Source organism: Phasianus colchicus, chromosome 3 (assembly GCF_987193195.1).
Source record: "Phasianus colchicus chromosome 3, bPhaCol1.hap1.1, whole genome shotgun sequence".
In the NCBI taxonomy this organism is placed as follows: Eukaryota; Metazoa; Chordata; class Aves; order Galliformes; family Phasianidae; genus Phasianus; species Phasianus colchicus.
The window spans coordinates 68,477,815-68,501,118 of NC_143438.1; the positions used below are offsets into that span (position 1 = coordinate 68,477,815).

Here is a 23,304-nt window from a genome sequence, read left to right on the forward strand (position 1 = left end):
CTGATGGCAGCTTTGGCAAACATATGTATAAAGATGGTTAAGGAATGAAATCAAAGGGACTCTAAGAACTGGCTTGAAACATGAGAGTAATCTAATATTAACAGAAATGTTTTGTATTTTTTCTATAAGTCTGTACATTCTTGTTTCTGTTTTTTTTTTTCCCACAGTGGTTATGTCTTTGATTATGATTACTACAGGGATGATTTCTACAATCGGTACGTGTGGTTATATTTTTGTACATTCAACACAATTTCTACTGTTTGCTTATAATGTAATCATATTGTTTGGTTATGCAGGTCTGTTTTGGTTATGCGGGTCTGTTTTGATTCTACATATTATTCATTTCATCACTTCTACTATGTATTTGAAGTAGGTTATTTGAATATATCACAAACAGGTTACCACCCAATGTTTGCTCATTAAACAGCTCTTTTGGTTTTACCCTTCTCTGTGAGCTACTGGGGCATTTTCTTTGCTGAAAAATTTAATGGTAGCTTAATTGCTCAGTGTTTCTTTCTACAGAGTTCTTCTAGGCTTACTTTCACTGGAACATACAATGGCTGCAAAATTCTTCAGAATTGATATTTGTGTCTTTTTCTTTAAACCAAGGATATGAAAAGATATAGACTGTCTCCTGAAATAGCTGTTCTTATCTTCCAAGAATGTTTAGAATTCTAGAAAGACTTTAAAGGAAGTCAGGCAAGTTGAACAATGTGTGTATTTCTGTAGCAGGAAAAAGTGTGAGGATACACAATTACAATTATCTGAGACAAGTACCATCGCACAGCCTAGCTCAGTGATGTGGAAATTTTAAAGTCTTCATTTGGATGAGTGGTGAAGTTGACACAACAGAAAGAATGCCATTCAGAGGGACCTGGACAGGCTCAAAAAGTGGGTGCACAAGAATCTAATGATGTTAAACAAAGCCAAGATCAAGGTGTTTCACTTGGGTCAAGGCAATCCCAGATATGAGTACAGACTAGGAGAACTCACTGTAGTCCTCAGAGAAGGATCTGGGGATCCTGGTGGACAAAAAGCTGGACATGATCCAGCATGTGCACTTGCAGGCCAGAAAGGCCAAAAAAAAATCCTGGGCTGCATCGAAAGAAAGATGGCCAGAAGGGCGGGGGATTGTCCCCCTCTACTCTGCCCTCTTGAGGTCTCATCTGTGGCACTGTCTCCAATTTTGGGGACATCAGTACAAGAGGGAGGTGGAGCTGTTGGAGCAGCTCCAGAGGTGGCCCACAAAGATGATCAAAGGGCTAGAGCACCTCTCCAATGAAAATACACGGAGTTGTGCTTGTTCAGCTTAGAGAAGAGATGCTTCGGGGAGATTTCATTGTGGCCTTTTAGTACTTGAGGGGAGCTTACAAGCAGGAAGGGAACTGACTTTTTACACAGACTGATAGGAATGATAGGATAAGCGTGAGTGGCTTTAAACTAAAAGAGGGTAGATTTAGGTTAGATGTGAGGAATAAATTTTTTACCCAGAGTGCGATGAGGCACTGGAAAAGGTTACCCACAGAGGTTGTGGATGCCACGTCCCTAAGGGAGTTCAAGGCCAGGTTGGATGGGGCCCTGGGCAGCCTGATCTGATGGATGGCAAACCTGCTTATGGCAGAGAGGTTGAAACTGTGTGATCTTCAAGATCCCTTCTAACCCAAGCCATTCTATGATTCTGTGATTCTATGACAATGAAGAAGAATCACCAAAAGACAGGGTTAATATGGAAGTCCACAAATAACCAACTTCTGATCCAGCTATAATTCATTATATGAGAACTGCTCTGGAAGTAATTTTGTAATGTTGGCCCACAACATCAAAGGCAGATGTTTCAACTTCTACTGCTGTATCACCAACTTCTCGCCAATATTCCATTACATGTTGTTGCCATGTGACAGATGGCAGCAGAGAAGCAGTCTGATAAAATGGCATCTGGCATGGAAGCAAAGATGTGGAGTTGAATTCTGCCATGGAGAAAAAATGGTGGCAGTGACATGAAAGACAAGCCATGTTCCGGACAGCCATGCAGATTTTATGAGGATAGCATGCAGACTCTTGTTCATTGGTGGCAAAAATGCATGACTAATGGTGGTGACTATGCTAATAATTAGTGTTTTGTGGCTGAGAATATGTGCTATCATGTGATGTTATTTTGCTCTTTGCATCTATTGTATATTACTTGGAAATAAATATAAAAAAGCAGGCATTATTTTCGGAGCGACCCATATGCTAGCCTAGTGTAGTATAGGCCAAGTGAGTCAGATGAGAATTCTACTTTGCTCCATCAACCTCTATTCTGAGATTTCTTTTACATTATAACAGCAGACAACAACAGAGTAGTGGCTTACACCCTGAAATTAAGTTTTTCATGTGTATGTACATTTCTGCTCAGAAACACTGTAGGAGGAGTATACAGAAACAATGTCTTTGTTTTGTTTTTGTTTTTTTTTTTCCCAGGGATTTATTCAATTCAAGCTGCTTTATTTGTTTCTTCATATACATGACCATGCTTACCTTGGACAAAGCTAAAAACAGTGAGCTATAAACATACAGAGTAAAAACCATCAACTCAGTTTAATCCTGTTGAGTCCACCTTTAATAGTGGAAGTTGCTCCTCTCCTGGAAGAAGTTAACTCACACAGACTTTTTACTTTCCCCAGAGTTGATGCTCTGAGTTTTATCAGTGGATTTGCCTGTGTTTTATACAGTGCTCTGATTTATACCATCTGAACATGAAAGTTCTTAGTCCTTAGGCTTTTTCACCAGTTCTGTGCATTGCAGACCTCTCTAATGAACTAATTACACTTCCACAACAGAAGAAATATTTATGGGATATTAAGTGCTGCTGTGGTAGTCCAGATTTGTGATCGTCTTACTATGAAAAACTACTGACAGAGAAAAATACTCATAAATGTATTCAATAGTATAATTTTCTGATTTAGAAATCCTTCATGATTAAGAAAGCATCATTTTAATGGAAGAAAACTCAAATATAAGATTCACCTTCCAGGACTGGAAATGCTGATGATGACATAAAAAGTTTAGGAGGTTAAATGTCTCTGTAAGATCTGAGGTAAAGGGCATGGAAGATGAGAAGTCTTACGTGACAGGCATGAAAAAGAAAAACTAACAGAGAATTCAGTGCATTGACAAAACTATCATAAAGATCAACATACTTATAGGAAATATAAATGAAAAAATTTATTAATGATTTTTTGAATTTCTGAACTTTTCTTGCTTTTTAATATTCATTAGTTTTCCAAACTTTTCTGAATTATTCAGAATGAATACTCCTGTCTTATCTTGACTAAAGCAATTATGGGGTCAGAAAAGTGTGGTGAAACTAGTTTCTTTCATGAAATAAAATCTTTATGAAGGCAGACTGACAAGATCAGTACTGCACAATTTAGAAGGAGGGAGGAGAATATGCACTTTATCTGCATACTGGTGATTATAGGAGCAAAGCATCATTTTATAACTGAATTGTGGAATCATTGAATGTTTTGAATTGGAAGGGGCTGTAAAGATTATCTAGTTCTAATCCCTCTGCCACAGAATCATAGGGGTTGAAAGGGGCCTCAGGGGACCACTGAGTCCAACCCTCTGCTAAAGCAGATTCCCTATAGTGGGTCACATGGGAAATTGTTCAGATGGGTTTTGAGTACTGCCAGAGAAAGGCACTCTGCAACCTCTCTGGGCAGCCTGTTCCTGTGTGCTCCATCATCCTCACTAAAAAAGCTCTTCCTCATGTTCATATGGAACTTCCTGTATTGCAGTTTGTGCCCGTTGCCCCTTGTTCTGTTGCCGCTCACCACTGAACTGAGTCTGGTCACATCCACTTGATTCCTGTGCTTCATATACTTATAAACAGTGATGAGATCCTCTCTCAGTCATCTTTTCTCCTTGCTGAACAGTCCCAAGTCTCTCAAATTTTCCTCATAAGACAGATGCTCCAGAACCTCTGTGGCCTTACTCTCCACCAGATCAGGCTGCCCAGAGCCCCATCCAGTCCAGTTTTCAATACCTCCAGGGATGAGGTGAGACATCCACAGCTTCTCTGAGCTTCACCTCCCTTATAGTAAAGAATTTCTTCCTTGTATCTAATGTAAATCTATCCTTTCTCAGTTAAAAATCATTACTCCTTGTCCGGTCATGACAATTCCTTCCTCATTTTTCCTCTAGACCCACCCCTCCCAGGACTGAAGATTTTTGTTAAACATTTCTCACATTACAAGCACAAGGAGATTAGGCCACATACTTCAAAGCTATTAAAGACAGCACCTTTTTGCAGAAAGCACATCACTGAAATATGTACAACTTCATACAAATATGAACTGTTAACAACTAGAAAGAAAAATCACCTTTGGACAAATCATTGCATAATTATCTACTGCTTTATAACTTAGAGTTTTTCTGAAATATTTTATTCCAGTAATGTCACATGAGAGACTGTGACCAACCTGCACATGATCCAATATAATAAAGGATACGAGTGACAACCAACCATAATATTTCTGCAAAATTTTAAAAATGTGTATTTTGTGTTCTTAATTATACAGAATTTTTAGTTATGCTTACAATAGTTAAAAACTGCTTATTCAAACAGTACATTCAAAGTGATGGAGTTCAAATTTAATGTGAGTGATGGGATCTTTATGGTATATATTGTCAACAGCTAAAGAAAAGGAGAGGCACAGACAACTGGAAGGATTTAAACGTTAGGTGCTTACTTCCAGAAAATGGGATAGAAGACTTAAGTTTGATTCTGCTTCCTGATCAGTGTGCTGTTAGACAGCATGGCAGTTAATTACTATTTCTTGTGTCTCTGTTTTCAAATACATATCTATCCACCCAGCTGGGAAACAGTGGTTAGAATTGTGAAAATTAAACATGCAGTTACAAATTTACATAATTAGTAGTTGCAATAGCGTGTGAGCAGAACACAAGATATTTCCTGATAATGTTGCTTGTCCCTCTATTTCAGTCTTAGAACTCAAAGTCTTTTTTCTCCTAATTTGTTTTGTTCAGAGCCAAAGGATTTTACATTTTAAGTATATCTAACTTCTGATTACTTTTCCTGTTATCTTTATTTTCTTCTATGCAGGTTAATCAGCTGCTGTTGATAATTGTGCTTTCTAAGATTTGGGTATTCTGTTTGGGAGCACTACTTGTTTTTGTTTATAGAATATCTTCTAGTGACTGCAGTAGCAATTCTCTGAATATATACAGTTGTTTGGTTTGAACAAGGCTAACATCCTATTTTATTAGTCATGCTTTAGTATTTCAGTGACTGTACGTCAACTTGTTATTCAGTAACAGAGGACATGATGGACCCTTTTTTCTGTCAATTCTATAGGATATACAGTTCCCTCAATAGAAACTACTGGATATTTTACAATGTGCAGGATATTTCTTTATGATGACGTCTGGTTTAAGAAAAGTTCATTTATTTTTCTATCTATAAGAATAGCAGATAGCTAGAAAAGTAGAATTCAAGTCATGCATACGATAAAGGAGTCTGTCACTACAATAAAATGTACTGCTGTTACTTGTGTACAGTGAAATGATTTGAATCTGTGGAGAGCAGGTTATAGATTTTCCATGCTGCAAATAACAGAATCTCATAAAGCATCCTCCCAGTGATGCAAAATCTGAGCCATGCACTGGACTGTGACTAAACTCTGAATAGGGCACTTAATGTGCATAGGTCCTTGAAATCTAATCTGACTGTGATATAAAGTGATTAGATTTCAAAGGTTAATTTTCTCAAAGATAACTTGAAAATTTAATTGACAGGGCTTCCATGATTTGAAATCACAGAAGGTTTTATGGAGTCCAGCTGACTTCATTTTTTCTAGGTTGTTTGATTATCATGGACGTGTCCCCCCACCACCTCGTGCAGTGATACCATTGAAGCGTCCTCGTGTGGCTGTGACAACAACTCGCAGAGGCAAAGGGGTTTTCTCCATGAAAGGAACATCACGATCCACCTCAAGTGGGACTTCTTCCTCAGGATCCAAATGTGAGTTCCTCATATAAGTTTGGATTTTGAAACAATGGTCATGTTAATTTCTGCAAACAGGCAGCTTCCATTATATAGCTCTTTTGCAGTTATTTCTTACCCTCAATATTTTGTTTGAATTTTTTTTTTTTTTTTAATTAGTGAAGGTGCCACACTTTTGGCATAGTCAAAGAGAACAATGGTGTAACTTGGAAAGAAAATCATTTGAAAATGTTTGAGCTTTAGCTTCACTCCCTTGGCCTCAAAAGTTTCCCTCCAATCATCCTGACTGTTTATGCACCATGAGGTCTTTTGAACAGCTGATCATAGAGCAAAGTTAATAATCTTCTTATAGAAGGACTGAGAAACACTGCTTTTTACTGAGTCTTGAGGGTTGTTTCCATTCACACACGACGTACAGAGGGTGGTCTGGGGCAGGGAAGGGAGGGAGGTTGGGTTGGGTTTGCTTTTTTACTCGTGATTCCTTTGAAAATAGAAAGAGGCAAAATGTCTTTGCCTGCTTGTAAAGGGAGTACAAAACGGGATTGATAACTTGGGGCTATTCAACCCCTTCTTACTGAGTTGGCCTTAGAAGAGCTGACAAACATCAGATGTTCCCTCCTACATTCTCACCAACCTCCCCACCCTGTAGTATTGGGCAGGAACTTCATCCTCCTCTCCATGCATCTTTCAGCACCCACCTGTCTTCCCCTGCCCCTTATGTGGAGTGATACTGCCCTTGGAAGCGTCACTGGAAGAGGAAGAGAAAGATCAGGTAGGGATCAGATATTAGAAAGAATGAAGGGACTGCAATAACACGCTTGCAGTACCAGGCCAACCAACAGTGCATCCTTCTGACTTACACATAAAGTAAATCCACAATAGTAGATCTACTGGAAAAGGGGCTAATTATGGCATCAGGATGAGAAAAATACTTACTCTACCTGAATAACCTATCCAAATCTCACACACTAACATCTAACGAAGATGGAACCTTAGTATGTCAATTGGGAACCATTCTTGGTCCATCCTGAACTGATGGCATTCAAGACCTTGAAAGACAATGTGTAACAAAATGCATGTGACTGAAAAAATGAAAGTGTGATGAGCAAAGCAAAAGATAGTGCAGTACACTGAGTAACGAGGAGGTCAGTACATTTCTTGATAGGGTTGACCTCTGAGGATCTGTTGTCTTGACAATCAAATCACACACAGGTCTTTAGTGAATGGACTGGCGAGATGTCTGTTACCAACAGTGGGAACTTTGATACCTAGGACACAGGAAAATGTAAATTTATATGTTGTATTATGAAGTTCACTTGTACCATAAGTGGATGTGGGAATACTAACACTTCCTTTGTTATCTATGATTATTTTCATACATGCCTTGAACAAATCCACTTATGCATATTCACTCTTATTCATTCTTCAGTTCCTGAAATGTGATTTCTAAAATCAGTCTAAAAGAAAGCCTATAACTTAATATCGTCATGTTAGTAGATATGGAATTTAAGAAATTTTGCTAGTCTTTTCCACCCTGGGGTCTTTGGGTTTTCTTCGGGATATCCCATAATGAATCAAAAATGTACTAAGTATATGCAGTCACAGATTCATTCCCTAGATCTCCTTTTGTCTTTTTACTTATGTCTTATCCATATGAAAACTTAGTAGTATCAGTGCATTTAATTCACTTGTCCTAAAGAGTGGTCTGATCAAAATGGGCTTTTTTTACTCACTTTGCCTTCAAGAAGATGAATTATTTTCAGATAAATTTTTATATATATTTATTCATTGTCTCCCAAGAGATGTCAAGGAAATGTCACACAGAAATTTGGATTTTTACTGTGATTAATGGAACAGAGCATATTACACTAACACCTAGATATTTGCTCCTGAGAATAATCACCAAATTTGCTTTATTACTCATTCTGCATTTCAGAAAATATTTTATAGCCCTATGGCGAGGATTAAGTACTGCTAATTGCAGATTATAAAACTGAACCTTTGTTCAAGTATGAGTACCCAAAACCCCCTACTTTGAGACCTCCAAAACACTGGCTGTATAACATGGCTGCAGGACCTGTAAATTATTTTATGGATTTGCAATCAGGAGTTTGTATATCCTAATAGGATGTTGTGCCTCAGTGAAAGTATTCTTCAATGTATTCAAGTTCTATGTGAATTCTGTGAAATGTCAGTATTAGAGCTCCAGTTGACAAGGTTATCTTTGGATCCAGCTGTTAACACTGAGGAGAATGATACAAGATGAATCACTAAAAGCACAGGCCGTCATTTTGATCCTTACTGGGTTTCCACACTCAGTTTTTTACTATGGTAATTGAAACACAGAAAATATAGTGCTTTAAAAATTGCAGAAAATGCTCTGTTTTACATGCAGCATACCTGAAAATAATTTTTTATTTTTTATTTTTTATTTTTTATTTTTTATTTTTTATTTTTTTTTTAAGAGTACTAAGGCATATGATATACAGTTTCATGCTTGATTTCCCCATAGAATTATTTCCCTCTTTCTCAAGTCCAGCCAACTAATCTTAAAGGTAGAAACATGATTTTGTTTACTTGGTCAGGAACATAATCAGCTTATTGTAAGATGTTTATCAGAGAAATAACCAAGCTGTTCCCTGAGGGACTTCAAGCTGAAAAGCAGAAAATGTGTGTTCTGCTGCTACTTTTGCCATTTTATTGGAAAAGTTTTTTATATTGAATTGTGGGATTAAGCTGTTTAATATTTTGTTGCCTTTTACTCCATCGTGGTAATCTGAATTCCTTGAACTAATGCAATGTTGATTCTAATTGTAATTTATTCCTAGTAAAGGATCCTTTCAATAAAGAAATTTAATTTTGGGTAAGGATGCTATTTTTGGCTTTGGTAGCATTCAAGGCCATACACAAGCTTAAAGTCAGGTTTCAGTATCAAAATTTATTGCATATTCTTAAAAGATTTCATCTCCAAATAGCAAAACTCTCATGAGATCATTTACTCTACTAGACTTTTCAGATTTGAGTAGCAATCTCATAGACATAAGTGTCCTCATAATTCTTCTCCACGTTCAAACTGGATTCAGAAAATGAACCCATATATTTATGAATAAAGGTCAGAACACAATGAACCGCACTCTGAAATGTTTCTGCAATTCAACTTTAGCACTTTAATTTCTAAAAATGCAACTGACCTCAATTTATATCTCTTTTTAAGCTGGGTGTGACATCTCCCTTGTGCTACATGTTTAAACACAAGATGTGTTCTAGAAGGCTCTTTTATTCACCACAGAGAAATGGAAAGGGAAACCAAATCTACTTCTGTATTGTTTTAAGTAGCCACACCATCTAATCCTTTTCAAATAGATTAATCTCTGCCTTAGACATATTTAGAGTTTTTCTATTTGTTTCACCAAATTCCAGCTCAAATTTGTTTCATTTTTCATATCCATTTGTTTTGTCAACACTGTCTTAGCTTAAAAGTTTTACTTCCTTTCACCTTCCTCTTGTCTTGGGCAGAAATATGAAATACAATATTGCAGTTTTCCATTCTTACAGTCATCTTCATGGATCTTCTCTCTATACACTTGCTAGAATTCAGTGAATCAGTGTGTGTCATTCCAGATAAGCTCTCACCAGATCTTTATATAATGGCATTGATATTCACCTATATTCAGAAATACATCATTTTACACATTATAGTGTAACATTTTCTTTTTCATGGTTGCATTACAGTGATAGCCTATTGTAAACTAAACAACTATAGCAAAGGATAATTGTTTCTCTCTTTTTCAGCTGATGAATTTCCAGGTTAAGAGCAAGAGTTCTGCTGTTAGTCAATCAAGTGAGGGTGGGGGGTGCTTCTGTGCAATTGAATTTCATCTTTTTCTACTGGAACATTCCTTAAAATTATCTAACTCCTATTCTAGTTCAATCTGAATAGGTATCTTCTAACTTAATGTCATCCTCAAATTTCACTTGTTTCCTTAATTTTTGCATCTCAAAATTGTTGAATATATTTAGCTAGCCAGTGCTTGAGGAACTGCATTAGCAATTTCTTTCCCTTTCTATACATGCTGGCTGCTGACTATCTGCTAATTAAAATTAAAAACAACAGCAACAACAACAAAAACTACAAACAGTAAGCTACTTTATTTTCCTATTCAATTACTAAAAAGCAGATAAATATTTTAAATGCATACAGCTCTGGTCTAATGTTTATGAACTTCTTGACAGATATCAATTTGAAAACAAATTAACAATTAAATGAATTAATTTTTAATGGATAATTTACATACTCAAAGCAAGACACTTGAAGTACAGTATTTACAGTCTTTACATAACTTAACATGTGCTCTAAGTTCCTAAAATTATTCCCAATTACAGAAATACAGAATCAGAGAATTTCAGAATGGCTGAGGCTGGCAGGGCCCTCTGGGTCCCTCTGATCCACCCTCTGCTCCAGCATATTTCCTTGTCAGCAGACACTACTCAGAACAGTCTGGCTCCTCTTCTTCATTCCTAAAAATGAAGTAACTGAAAGCTGAATTGCTCTAGGAAAATGATTTTGAAGATTTGCACAACTCCATGCAAATTAAGACAATAAGAGGCTTGAGTAACTTAGTCACTGCAAGGGTAGAATCAGGATGGACATTTGAAACTTATATAGATTCAGTGACCAAATTTTATGCAATAGGGGTGGAAATAAGGCTTCTCAGCATTTAACATCTTTGTTTATTGTCGAATCCTCTCTGCTGGGTCTGCTTCCCCTCTAGTACAATGCTTCCAAAACTGATTTTTCTCTAGGACACCCCAGAGACGTCCTGTGAGGCAGAGAGTTTGGCCTGAGTTGCACAGTAGCCCCAACCTATGTGCCCATTTCTTTGCCAAATTCAGAACTGCAAATGTTTCCTGTTTCTTTAATACTCAGAACAAATATCATTAGGTCCTTCTTGTGTCTCTTCTGACTTTTGACCTTTTAGCCTTGGCAAGCACCTCTAACTCAATAGCTTGGCCAGATGCAATCTTTTGCCAGCTGGCTTCATTAGCAGGCTGCTGCAGGTATTTAGCATTTCCTACTATGCAGATTCATGCCATTTCAACTCAGATTCTGCATCACTTTGCTACTCCGGCAGACAAACCTCATCCCCGAGGGAGGAAGTAACCTACAGTTGTCAGAATCTTAATGTTTTCTTACAGATCTGGGTATTGGATAGTGACCCGTTATTTCTGAGAATACTCTGTGACTTGACTCTATAAGTATTCTAAAAATTTCCTCCATCAAATGCTGTAGAGCATACAAGGATCCAACACAAAGGTTACTTTCAAGCTTAGTTCTGAAGGCCTGCCACTCAGAATCTGAGGTCTGAGGTTTCAGCTTTCCTTATTTCCTTTGTGTAAGAACATGATTAAGCAAGTTCATTACTGTATAGAGCAACCTACTTCCCTTAGCTGAGTTGTGACAGTAATGCACATGGCCCAAAACATAACAGTAAAAACCTTGATACCTTAGTGAGCATGCTCCAAATTTGCAGTAAGTTGGTTTAGAGGCTGGTATTTATTACAACTGAAGTAGGCAGTAGCCTACTTGCACATTTCATTGGCATATTTTACCTATCCAATTAAAAATACCCACATGACATCATATTGAATTACATGCCCAAAAGTCAATGAACAGGACTGTTCAGACAAGATTGAGCCAGGAGACTCTTTATACAAAAACAGAATGAGTCCTTTTCTGTGGCAGAAAATCCCTTTTTCTAGGCATAAGGGCTCTCCAGTTGCTCCAAATACACACCCAAAGGTAGTGGACCTCTTTTAGCAAAGATAAAGAGGTATGGGTAATACTTTTGTCTGTTCTATTGCCAGTCCATTCCAGTTTAAGATGGTGATCTACCTCTTCCTACAAGAGCTCTAAGAGCAACAGTTGTATTTACTCTTGACCTTTATAATGTTTTTTTGTCACATGCTAGTGCAGGGTTCCCATCTTCCTCACCTTTTTTTTTTTCATCATGATATCCTAGCATGGATGAGTCAAGAGATCTATCAGTACTATTTTCTGAGCTTAAAAATGTATTGATAATGCCATAATAAGGAGATTATTCTTGAATACTGTAACGCTATTTCTTCTGAAGACAAGACACCTCCAAAATTCTCCTCCTTAAGTTAGACCACAGGAGTGCAGTAATGCACAAAAATGAGGAATAATGCATTGCAATATAGATTTGGAAACTTCACCTATTAATTTATCTGAGTTGCCTCCATGTCAAGGGAGCTGTGATCATAAAAAGAAATATTTTCATATGTTATCTACAGCTGGATAAACTAGAAGAAATTACCCAGAAATTATTGTTTTTAAAGCAATGATACCTAACACCTTATACTGCAATGAAATTGTTGACTGGAACATAACATCGCATTTCTGGCTGACCTAACATTTATGTTGCTGTTCAGTCTTCTTGAAAAATATCTGTGAGGGTTCTTTTTTATTGTTGCTATTCTTATTGTTATTTTTACAAAATAGTTCGACAAAATAACATCACAAGATTGTGAATTGTCTTTCATAATTCAGTCATTCTTTCACTACAGGCTTCTCAGTAGAAGTTACTTGCATTTACTAAGAGTACCCTTAACATGTTTTGAGCTTTTTAAAAAGTAACACATCTCACATAACCTCTTGTCAGCAGGGCTTAGCATCCTGGGATTTCCTAAGATTCGGCATTTTTAATTAACAAAGTTTGTTTTAAAATTAAATCTCTAAAAATAGTGAGAGGAATGAGGAAGTAGACTTTGTTCTAAGAGAAAAGAAAAAAAAGAACACATTTTGTTTGTGGGGGCTGCAAGTACAGCTTATTTTATGTTTTGCATCTTTGCTCTTTTTCCACAGTGAAATCAGATGAGTTGCAAACAATCAAGAAGGAATTAACCCAAATCAAAACAAAAATTGACTCCTTGCTAGGGAGACTGGAAAAGATTGAAAAACAGCAAAAAGCTGAAGCAGGTAGGTGAAAACAATCTGTAGTTATGTTACTTAAATCAGAGCTTATTTATCACACAAGTAGACAGATAAGAGAGAGAATTGTATCCACCCAAAAAATTTTCTGCATAGACGGCCTGAAGCAAGCTAAATTAACTGGGGGAAAGAACTAATATTACTCATAGAGCTTTCAACATCATTTGAATAGTTTTTTTCAAGAAAAGGTTGTTTCATTCTAGAAAGAGAATGCAAAGGTTGCCTGCCGGATATTCTGGATACAAAACATCACTAAAAAGTTTATTGGATAGAATTATGGTGAAGGTTGTTGATGATGGGGATACTTATGCCACACAAATTATGAAGTTTTAGACGATCTATTTCAGGAAATATTGTCTGGGCAAGAGACAATAGTCATGAGTTGTATCAAGGGAAATTCCAGTTTGAGATTAAGAAAAATATTCTATGTAGCACCTACAGTGCGTCTAAGTACAACAAGACGCACAGAAATTCTGTAGAATATGCAAAGTCATCTGGTCAAAGTTCCATGGACCTGTACTGAACTTTGAAGTTGGTCCTGCCTTGAACAAGGATTGAACTTGGAGAGTCTGAAGATGCCTTCCAGCCTAATGAAGTTGTAGCATCTGTGTAGAAATCACTGCACCTCTAGTTCATCTTGTACTCTGTCTTGAAATGTTTTGGTTGTTTTTAAGCAAACACTGAGAATGACAAAATCCAACACTGCTTTCTAATGTACTGGATATCTTTATTCTTGTCATTACAGTGATCATTTTGCTTGATGAATAATCTCACCTAGAAGCACTTTAAAGCCATGCTGAACTAAATAAGGGATTTATAAGGCCATATTTTCACCATAGTATTTATGGAAAACTATCTCACTTCTTATTGCTGCCTATGGTATTTCATTGGCTACTTCCTTATAAATCTCCTGTTATATCTCTGTACAGAAGCTGTGTACTAGAGAGCTGATTTTGTTGAGAGCCAGCAGGGAAAATGGAAGCCTTATCTTGTGAAAACTCTTAATGTTTTGGTTTGGTTTGTTTGTTTTTTTTTCCCCACTCTATTCTTTGATGAAAACTAGAAATATTTTTTTGTGAAATGTGTGGAACAGAGTCTGCCTTAGAATTCACATCTCTCTGAGTACCTGAGTGCTCAGATTCATGTTGCTTGCTTAACTCCAATCATTCTGGGGAAGCCAAAAAGCTACAATTAGATACACCAAAAGAGTTCCGTCAAGGCTGTGAAAAAGAATTAGCAGTTTATGGACCTGACAGAGACAAAATAGATATTTACATCCGGATCCTTCCTGATCCTAAGTGCCTGTCCTATTTGCTGATCTATTGTTGGGATATCTCTCTGCACCCGGAATTTTCTTGCTTATATTGAAAAAGAAATAATAAATGACTTATCTAGAACGGGATACTACAAAGAAATATTTTTTGGTTAACAAAGCAACCAATAAAAACAACTCCTAGAAACCTTACCTCTTATTTACAATCATTTTCTAAATTGATAGACTAGCAATCTCTCAGTTGTTACAGTTTACCCCTGAAATGAGTGCTTTACTCTCAAGTATAAGGTAAACCATTAGTATGGATTGTGATTGCCTCTTTTAGAACTGTGCACAATATGTATTCATTATATTCTATTTTGTAGTTCATGCAAGTTATATAAAAGTTGGTGTAATCAGTGAAGATGTAATTGCAAGGCACTCCATTGAATCACTTGTGTACAGAAATGCTCTGAGATGGTGGATTCCTACTTCAGGGAGCTTTTATATAAAATCCATTAATATGCAAAACAACCTACATGTCATTGTACTTTGATATCCAATTTTCACTTTTGCTAAAGGACTGTAGAGAACTCATTTAAATAGAAATCATCTCAAAGAGGAAAATGTTGATTTGTATTGAATCATAGTGTTATTCCTTTTGAAGACAAGCAGTGAAAAATCTCAGAGATTATCTGCATATCATTGAGGGTGAGGGAGGGGGGGAACATCTCAAAGGCACCAAGATCCCCATTTAAGTCTCTTGAGTTGACAAACAAAGCTAAGTAGCCTGTGGGATGAGTCCACACATGATTGTTTGCTTGGCTGGAGGCTTTATGTAAGGTAAAACTACATCAGTACCTAAACAATTCCACTGACAACTTCAGATGTGAGATGATTTTGTTCCTTTGGAATAGGTTGGCAATATTATTTCCCACTTTCTGCCAGAACGAATGGTCTCACTTAAGCCTGGAATCCGAGAGGATCACACAAAACAAAAAAATCAAGCCCTTATTCTGCACTGTTGTTGCTTTTTTTACAATGTCTGCATCACTTTCAAGAAGCATGTTTAATTATTAATCTTAAAAGTTTGACTTCTGGAGGATATGATCGGTTAAACAGGCAAGCTGAACAATCTCATTGTGTACTATAGTCACTACTCTGAAGCTACATCTCTTTACAGTAGTGGCTGATGTTCTGTCTTTTATTAATTGAAAATTTCAGTTTATAAATTGAAAATTTCAGTAGGATGGATATAAGAGAAATTAAAATATCACTTATTTGATGCAACTGACAGAAGAAGAAAAACCTTATGTTAGCACTTTAAACAAGAAAGTCTGTGCACTTTAAGTAACAGTTTTAGGATAAAATCTCAAACTCTATAGGCAACAAAGATGAAAAGAATCTGAAAAACAATCCTGAGTATAGTTATTTGCAAGTTTATAGGGTAGCTGTATGTATGTGGATTAGTAAATAACTGTCAAGAATTTGTAGAGGACGTACTTCCCTAGGAAATCTGTAGGAATAACTCCTCTGTTCATAAAAATCTGAATCAGAAGGCCAGGAATAAGAAGCTGTTCTGGCATGATAAAATTGTTAGAGGGGAACATTCTCCCTGCAGTATCAAGATGAAGATTTTTAAAAGTGTGTGCTGAAACGTAAGGTCTTAATTTTTACTTGTCAGCAGAGCCCAAAAGTGTAAGATGCTGCGATGGTATTTTAGTATCTTCTGAAGATCCCAGTCTACATAAGTGATCACATTTTCTAGCAGTTTTCTCCTGTAAGTTTTTCCGTTAAAATGTATTAAGTCCATTATTTCAGGATCCCTTTTTGAAATCCTTGACTGAAGTTAATTCATTTGTCAGTAGCCCAGGTAGGTTAATATCAGAAAGTGTCAGGGCAGGACTCAGTAGGCGTTGCTGACAACCCACATTTCCTTGTGCAGTAAGGCAAGTAACAGTGATTTATAGCAAGCATGGTATTGTGTATATCACCTCGCAAATGAAAGGTGGGCTGAGTCTTCTACTGATATGTATGAACACAGTACTTTCAAAGCAGTTATCTACGATGACTTTCTGTTCTTTAACAACAATCCTTCAGCAGAAATTATGTGAATAAGGGAAAAAAATCTTCATTGTTCTGTATCTTCAGTAAACAAATTTGAAAGTGAGAGATTAGAGATGAGCAAAGACTGAAGAGATGAAAGTAAGATGTAAAATAAATGTGCAGAGTTAGAAGAAAAATAAATGCATTGACAATATTATGATACAGAAAAGTGTGAGCAGATATGAATGTTATATGTTGTGAGTAGAAAATAATATATTAATGGAGCTGAAAATAAAACACTTTGTAAGAAATCTTCAGAATCATTGGCTGTTCAACAAGATAGGTGAAACACTAGCTAGAGTTATAGAACAATCTAACCTAATAAAGGAGGAAATAGTGTTGATCTAGAAATGTGGTCATTGATGGGTATTGTCACTCAGACTAAAAATACATTAACATTCCAGTTACCTGCAATTAATTCTCTTGCCTGTAAACACTCTGAAAAAAATAAAGCTTTTCATCTAAACTCCAGATAAAAAAACTCTCATCCTCTAACCATTCCAGCATCCAGTCTGTCTCCATTATTCCCTTCTCAATCCTTCTCTGGATTTCTGCTGTCTGGATGAAATTCCTCAGCATATCCTGGAGTCTCGAAATACATAATCACACCAATGCAGCTATCTGTGCTAAGCCAACCAGAACAGTTCCTATGGGCCTCCCCAGAAACTGTGTGTTTTTTTTTTTTTCATTACTTTACTTTCATTACTTGCAGAAATTATAGGAAGCCCTATATCTGCATCGTGAGAGGGGATCTTTTCATCTATCGTGGCATATTATGCCAACGGGGAGAAACTGTTACGTACTCCATTTAAAAAAAATACACACACACACACGCATATATATATACATTCAGTTATCTAGAAGGATTTTTTTATTGCCTGTATGGTTGTTGAGAGATAGTCACAGCAAATATATGCAAATCTTTGATTACTTATAGACAATTAATAGCCATCCGTTTCTCCGAGCATAGAGATCTGTGTACTTCTCACTGGCTGCAAGTAAATAAATACATGGTGATTATGCCAATTTTTCCCAAGATAAAGTCCAGAAAATCAAAAAGCTGGATTTGTTAGTAAAGCAAACCTTCATCCATTGCATGGGATGAATGAGCATGTTGGTACTATGGCTAATGCATGCATTAGATTTTGAAAATCAGGGATTTTACCATATTTAACTAGTAGAAATTAATTTGGATTTTAACAAATTATAAGAAGATGGGAAAGACAAGTTTCTGCCTCAGAACACTTTTCTTTGCCACAATAGGGAAGGTTATTGAATTTCTATAGAGTATGTTTTCCTTACAGAAGCTCAAAAGAAACAAATGGAAGATAATGCTGATTTGGTTCAAGAAGAATGCATATCAGAGAATGCAGATAACTCTACAGAAGATCCAATTGAAGGAGGGCCAGATGGAGATGGGGATGGAGAAGAGATGACTGATGGGATAGAGGAGGATTTTGATGAGGATGGCAGCAATGAGCTGGTAAGGAATAACCCTGCCATGTCTGTCTATACAGTTGCTACACGTAACCACAGAGAACCAAGAATCTGGGTTAACAAAAAAGATCACAGCGGTACTGTGATATTCTGTAATAAGTACCTAGTCCCAGATTCTTCATACACTAGTGTATGTTAGGCACAGGAACTTCTGAGGATAAACAAAGAATATATATTCTATATACTTGATGAGTTTAGAAAGGAAATTAAATATATTTTAACTTTTTTTACATTTATTATTTTGCATTCAATGAAATGTAGATGAAAAATGAAATGGACTTTTTTATATTTATTTATTTATTTGTTCTTTTGCATATTTGTTTTAACCAGAGCATTTCAAAACTAGATAAGATTCTAGACTGGAGAACTTTCCCATTAATAACCATGTGGACTACAGTAAACTTCCATCACTGTCTTTCATGTGTATCTCCTGCAGGCTGCAATGGCAGCTTCAAATTTTTTTTACAGGAGGATTTTGCTGTAAGAAATGCTGGCTGAGGAATTTTCATCATGAAACTATTCTTTTCATGAAATGCCTATCATGATGTTAAAACTCAAAGTTCTAAAAAATATTTTAGACATATTTTGATATTCAGATTTGTATTTTTTATGGGTTTTTTTTTGGGTTTTTTTGGTTTTTTTTTTAATAAGTATGGATCAATTGCATTGTTTTAGACATCAGGATTCCATAACACTGCATTTTCTCTCTCTCTCTCTTCTACACTTTCATATCTTCCCAATTTGAGAAGAAATCACTTCTGTTGCTCAGTGTCACTTTCCCTCATGTCTTTTTGACACACATTTTGTCAAGTCTACAGTAAAAAAATCATTCAGTAATGCCAACAGGAGCCGGTTAGAAATGGAACCACTTGAACCAACTCCAAGTCTGGAGAAACAGTGCAACTAAATAGCCAGCATTTTGTACTGCTTAATACAGGCAGTAATATCTCTAATTTAAGTGTCTGTGTTCCTTTAGCTAGCACAAAGCCCTCTTGAGTTTATGAATCCTGAATATCATTATGTCAAAGAGAATCCAAGAGAACATGAATCTCATCATCTTCTAACATACAATGTAGAATAGGTGATATTATTTGTTCTTCTCTAAGGAACAGGCTCTCCTCTAACAGGTATCAGGGATAAGCAAGCAGTCACCATTCTGAATTTGTAGGAAGTAGAAATGTTATAATGTGTAGATAATATCCCAGCAAGGCTAATGTCCATTCAGCTGTACTGATGTTAACAATTGGGTGACCACAGTTTAGGGACTGCGCTCCCTACTGCAGACAACTAAGCAGGGAAGATAATGTAATACCTACTAGCTTCCAATCGTTCAGTTCTGTCATTTCACCTACAGCATGTAGCATATTTAGCATATATATATCCACTATATAATGAAGCATAATGTAGAGGAAATTCTTTATCTAGCAAAGGCTTATGCAGAAAAGTTTCTAAAAAGCAATCAGTGCGGGAAGACTTCATTAGCAGTGAAAGTCTGGAACTTGCATACCCCTGCTTCCAAATAAAAAACCTTTCAAAATGTACATTCTGGCATTTTTTGAAATGCAGTATGTTGCTGACACAGCTTCAAAGCCATCTAAGAGAACCACCTCCCAAGCCTGTCCCAAGGACTTTCTGGATGGCATCCCTTCCCTCCAGTATGTTGACCACATCATACAGCTTGTTGTTTCAGCAAATTTGCTGGGGGTACTCTCAATCCCAGTGCCCATGTTGCCAGAAAAGATATGAAATGGTGCTGGACCCTGTAATGACCTCTGAGGTACATCACTCCATTACTCATTGGTCTCCACTTGGACATCAAGACTTTGACCACAACACTTTCAGCGCAATCATCCAGCCAAATCGTTATCCACCAGATGATCCATCTGTCAAATCCATGTCTCTCCAATTTAGAGACAAAAATATTGTGTGAGTCTGTGTCAAATACTTTGCACATGTACAGGCAGCTGTAACCCTGTCATAGGGTTTTTTCAAGAATTTGTCCTTAGCGAAGCCACATTGGCTGTCAACTATCAACTCTTTGTTTCCTATGTACTTAACATAGTTTCCAGGAGGATCTGCTCCATGATCTTACCAAGCACAGGGGTGGGATAGGCTGCTCTGTAGCTGCCTGGGTCTTCTCTTCTTCTCTTTTTAAAAATGGGGATTATTCTTTTCCCTTTCCAGTTAGTGGCAGCACCATCGAACTGCCATGTCCTATCAAATATGGTGGACAGAGGCTTAGCAACTTCATTCATCAGTTGCCTCAGGACCCTCATGTTCATCTCATCAGGTTCCATGGACCTCTGTACCTTAGGTTTCTTTTGGTGGTCTTGAGCCTTCTTTTACAGTGGGCACCACCTCAGCCAGGTGCAGCCCATCCCAGTGCCAGGGCAGTGACAGATGAGCAGCCTCCTGCCTTCCACCTTAATAATATGGGACCTCTAGCCAAGAAGACACCAACTTTACACACTTTAAAGCTTAGAACCTACATTGCCATCAATGTGAAGTGCTTGTGCTTTCTGCGCTTCCTTGCCATTTTCCTCAATCTTTGGAAGAGGTCACTTCCTCTTAGTTTTTCTACCTGCTGCAATGGGATAATAACTTACCTTTCTTTGTTTTGTTCTGTAAAATCTAGGGAGATTGGTGAATGAGTAAATGCTATATATCAAATAAAGGGTTGCTCTGTGAAGGATTACTCCAAAGAAATCTCAGGCAATGGGTATTTCCCATGAAGATGCAACTATAAGTTGAACGGTACATTTCTGCCATAGTTTTTACCCAGATACTTAGCAGTGTTGGACAGTACTGTTATAATATGATGCGCGTTGAAAATTAATCTGTTTTTCAGTATCCTTACTTACGTGCATTTATGTAGATATAATGGCCTATTCCTAAAAAATATTTTTACTTTCCACTCAAATTATTGATAGCTGAATAAACAGAAGCTCAGTAAGAAAACTATCAAACATATAGTGAATACTCAGTAACAAATGTTAGACTTTACTCTGCTTAAACCTGTTCTGGGACTGTCTGTCTGGCATTACCCTCTGTTTTGTGAGAATTAAAGCAGATAAATAGGCTTGTCACAAAACATGAAGTGCTAGCAGATGTTGTTCTCTTGTTTTATGACGACTAAGTTTCTGAGGAATATAGGAGAGCTGACTAATAGAAAATGTGTCCTTTTCACATAGAGCCAGTTGCAATTTATTTGAGAAAAAGGGGGATTTTTTTATAGCAGGAAAAATGTTAAATGTGAAACAATTAGAACAAACTTTTCATGTGTGAAAACATAACCTTAGACTACGAATTAGAAATACTCCTCCAAAGGGCATTTCTAATGAAATCTATAATCTTTTTCAAATACAAAGCAAAAGGTATTTAGGACCATGATGAGAAAAAAAAATCTCCTCTTTTGACACTAAAATCAGCAGAGCAAATAGAAAACCATTTGTGATGGGCATAGCTAATGCTCTGAATTCAGTTAAGCACTTGCAAGTAGTTGCAAGTCTGAGAAATATTATTAGAGGAAGAGAATAACTTGGCTTAAATTTAGAACTTCTAACTTTTTTTCTCAATGCTTCATATTTAGCTGCAAATCTCCTCCCAAACCATTTGCTAATATCCCACTGCAGGACTCCTTTTGCTGAACAAAATACTACTTTGTCTCCTCTGTCTCCTGACAAGCCCTAAGGCTGTCACTAAAGGCAAGCTCAAAAATGACAGCCTTGCCACCAGAGTTGAGATGCTACCAGACTGAAATCTCTGAATTTCTTTATGTGGGTCATCTTTGGACCAGAGGACTCATGGTGTATAAATATATATATATATATATATATATATATATATATATTTCTAGTTCTAGTTCTAGTTCTAGTTCTAGTTCTTACTTTCAAAAGAAAGTGACTAGCACACTATGATGTATGCTGTGGGCTTAAGGAGTAGGATGTTTTCTCTGAATTCACACTCAGTCTATTTGGAGGAACAGGTTACTGCACGTTAACTGAGTGATGGCAGCTGTCCTCATGTCTGCTTTCAGCCTACATCAGCTGTAAAGAAATGTGAAGTAGTTTAGCCTGCAGTCTGAATTATGTCAGGAATAGATTTAAGGAGGCTTTAACCACATCATTTGTGTGCCTGGCTGCATACATATTGCATGCAACAGCTGTACACCTGCCTCATCCACCATTCAGATCAGGATGTTATTCATCCCTATATTATAATTTTCTACGGATGAAGGACACATCCACAAACAGTTGTTATGACTTGTCTAAAGTGTGAAAATTTGTTCTGCCACAATAACTTCATTGCCCATCTGAACTCTAGTTCTAGACATGCTGTGTTTGAGTATCTTCTACAGTCATCAAACAGTTGTTAGGAAATTTATTTTTGTACAAACTCTTTGCCCATAGATATATCTTAGCAAGTGTGTCCAAGACTGTAGACACCCAAGTTTGATCCTTCTTTTTTTCAGGCTCTAGATAAAAGTAACAGTACCTAAGAGAGCTGGAAAGGGACATTTCTCCAGGCTGAGCAACCTCAACTCTCTCAGCCTGTCTTTGCAGGAGAATTGGTCCAGCATTTGAAAATCCTCATGGCCTCCTCTGTACCTGCTTCAGCAGGTCCATGTCCTTCTTATTCTGGGGTCCCCAGAGTGAAAGGCAGTACTCCAGGTGGGATCTTATGAGAACAGAGCAGAGGGGCAGTATCATCTTCCTCAACCTGCTGGTCACACTTGTTTTTTTTTTGATGCAGCCTAGGATATAGTTGTTTTTCTGGGCTGTGAGAACACACTGCCTGATCATGTTGAGCTTTTAATCAACCAACACCCCCAAGTCCCTCTTCTCAGGTCTGCTCTCAAGACATTGTCTTCTATATTCACAATACTGCAGTATATTCCAACACCCATTTTGACCTTTCAAGGGCAGGTGGCCTCAGTGGCCCTAAAATCAGTTCTTTTTCCTCACTGCAAGTGACATCAGCAGTGCATGATGTGATGGAGAGAACGTGAAAGATGTATGAACTACCTTACATGATTGTTTCTCTGCTGATTTAGCAACTGGACCAAAGCATTTCATATAAATTCTCTGAACTTGTTTCACATGGTGCTGATCAATCATTAAGGAAGCACTGTCTCAAAATGAACTATAATTTATCATTTCAGTCCCTTTGTAAATACCAAAGGTAGCATCCAATTAATTAGCTGAAAGCCTGAAATACTATAGATCTCGAGAAAAAAAAAAAATCACTTTCAGCTAATGGTTAATAAAACACCAACAAACTAATTAATTGGAATGAGTTATACACAAGCACTCATATTTATATTACATTGACAGAGAAGAATAGTTTATATCAACCTGTCAATCATTTATAATAAATAACTATAACGATAATAGCACAGTGGTGGTTCAGTATTTAAGCATTCAGTTGCCCATA

At 36.9% G+C, this 23,304-nt stretch overlaps 1 protein-coding gene across 10 annotated transcripts in view; it reads left to right on the top strand.

The window, feature by feature from the left end:
- The window catches only part of RALYL (RALY RNA binding protein like), a 371,649-nt gene that overhangs the window by 332,918 nt on the left and 15,427 nt on the right, over positions 1-23,304 (top strand). For 6 of the 10 annotated variants that reach the window (XM_090137773.1, XM_090137768.1, XM_090137765.1 and 3 more), the window contains 5 exons: positions 168-215; positions 5,862-6,025; positions 6,699-6,779; positions 12,891-13,004; positions 17,679-17,857. In XM_090137773.1, coding sequence (XP_089993899.1) covers positions 168-215; positions 5,862-6,025; positions 6,699-6,779; positions 12,891-13,004; positions 17,679-17,857 — 586 coding nt within the window. The remainder of the gene's footprint in view (positions 1-167; positions 216-5,861; positions 6,026-6,698; positions 6,780-12,890; positions 13,005-17,678; positions 17,858-23,304) is intronic. The other 4 variants (XM_090137774.1, XM_090137771.1, XM_090137770.1 and 1 more) reach the window with 3 other exon arrangements.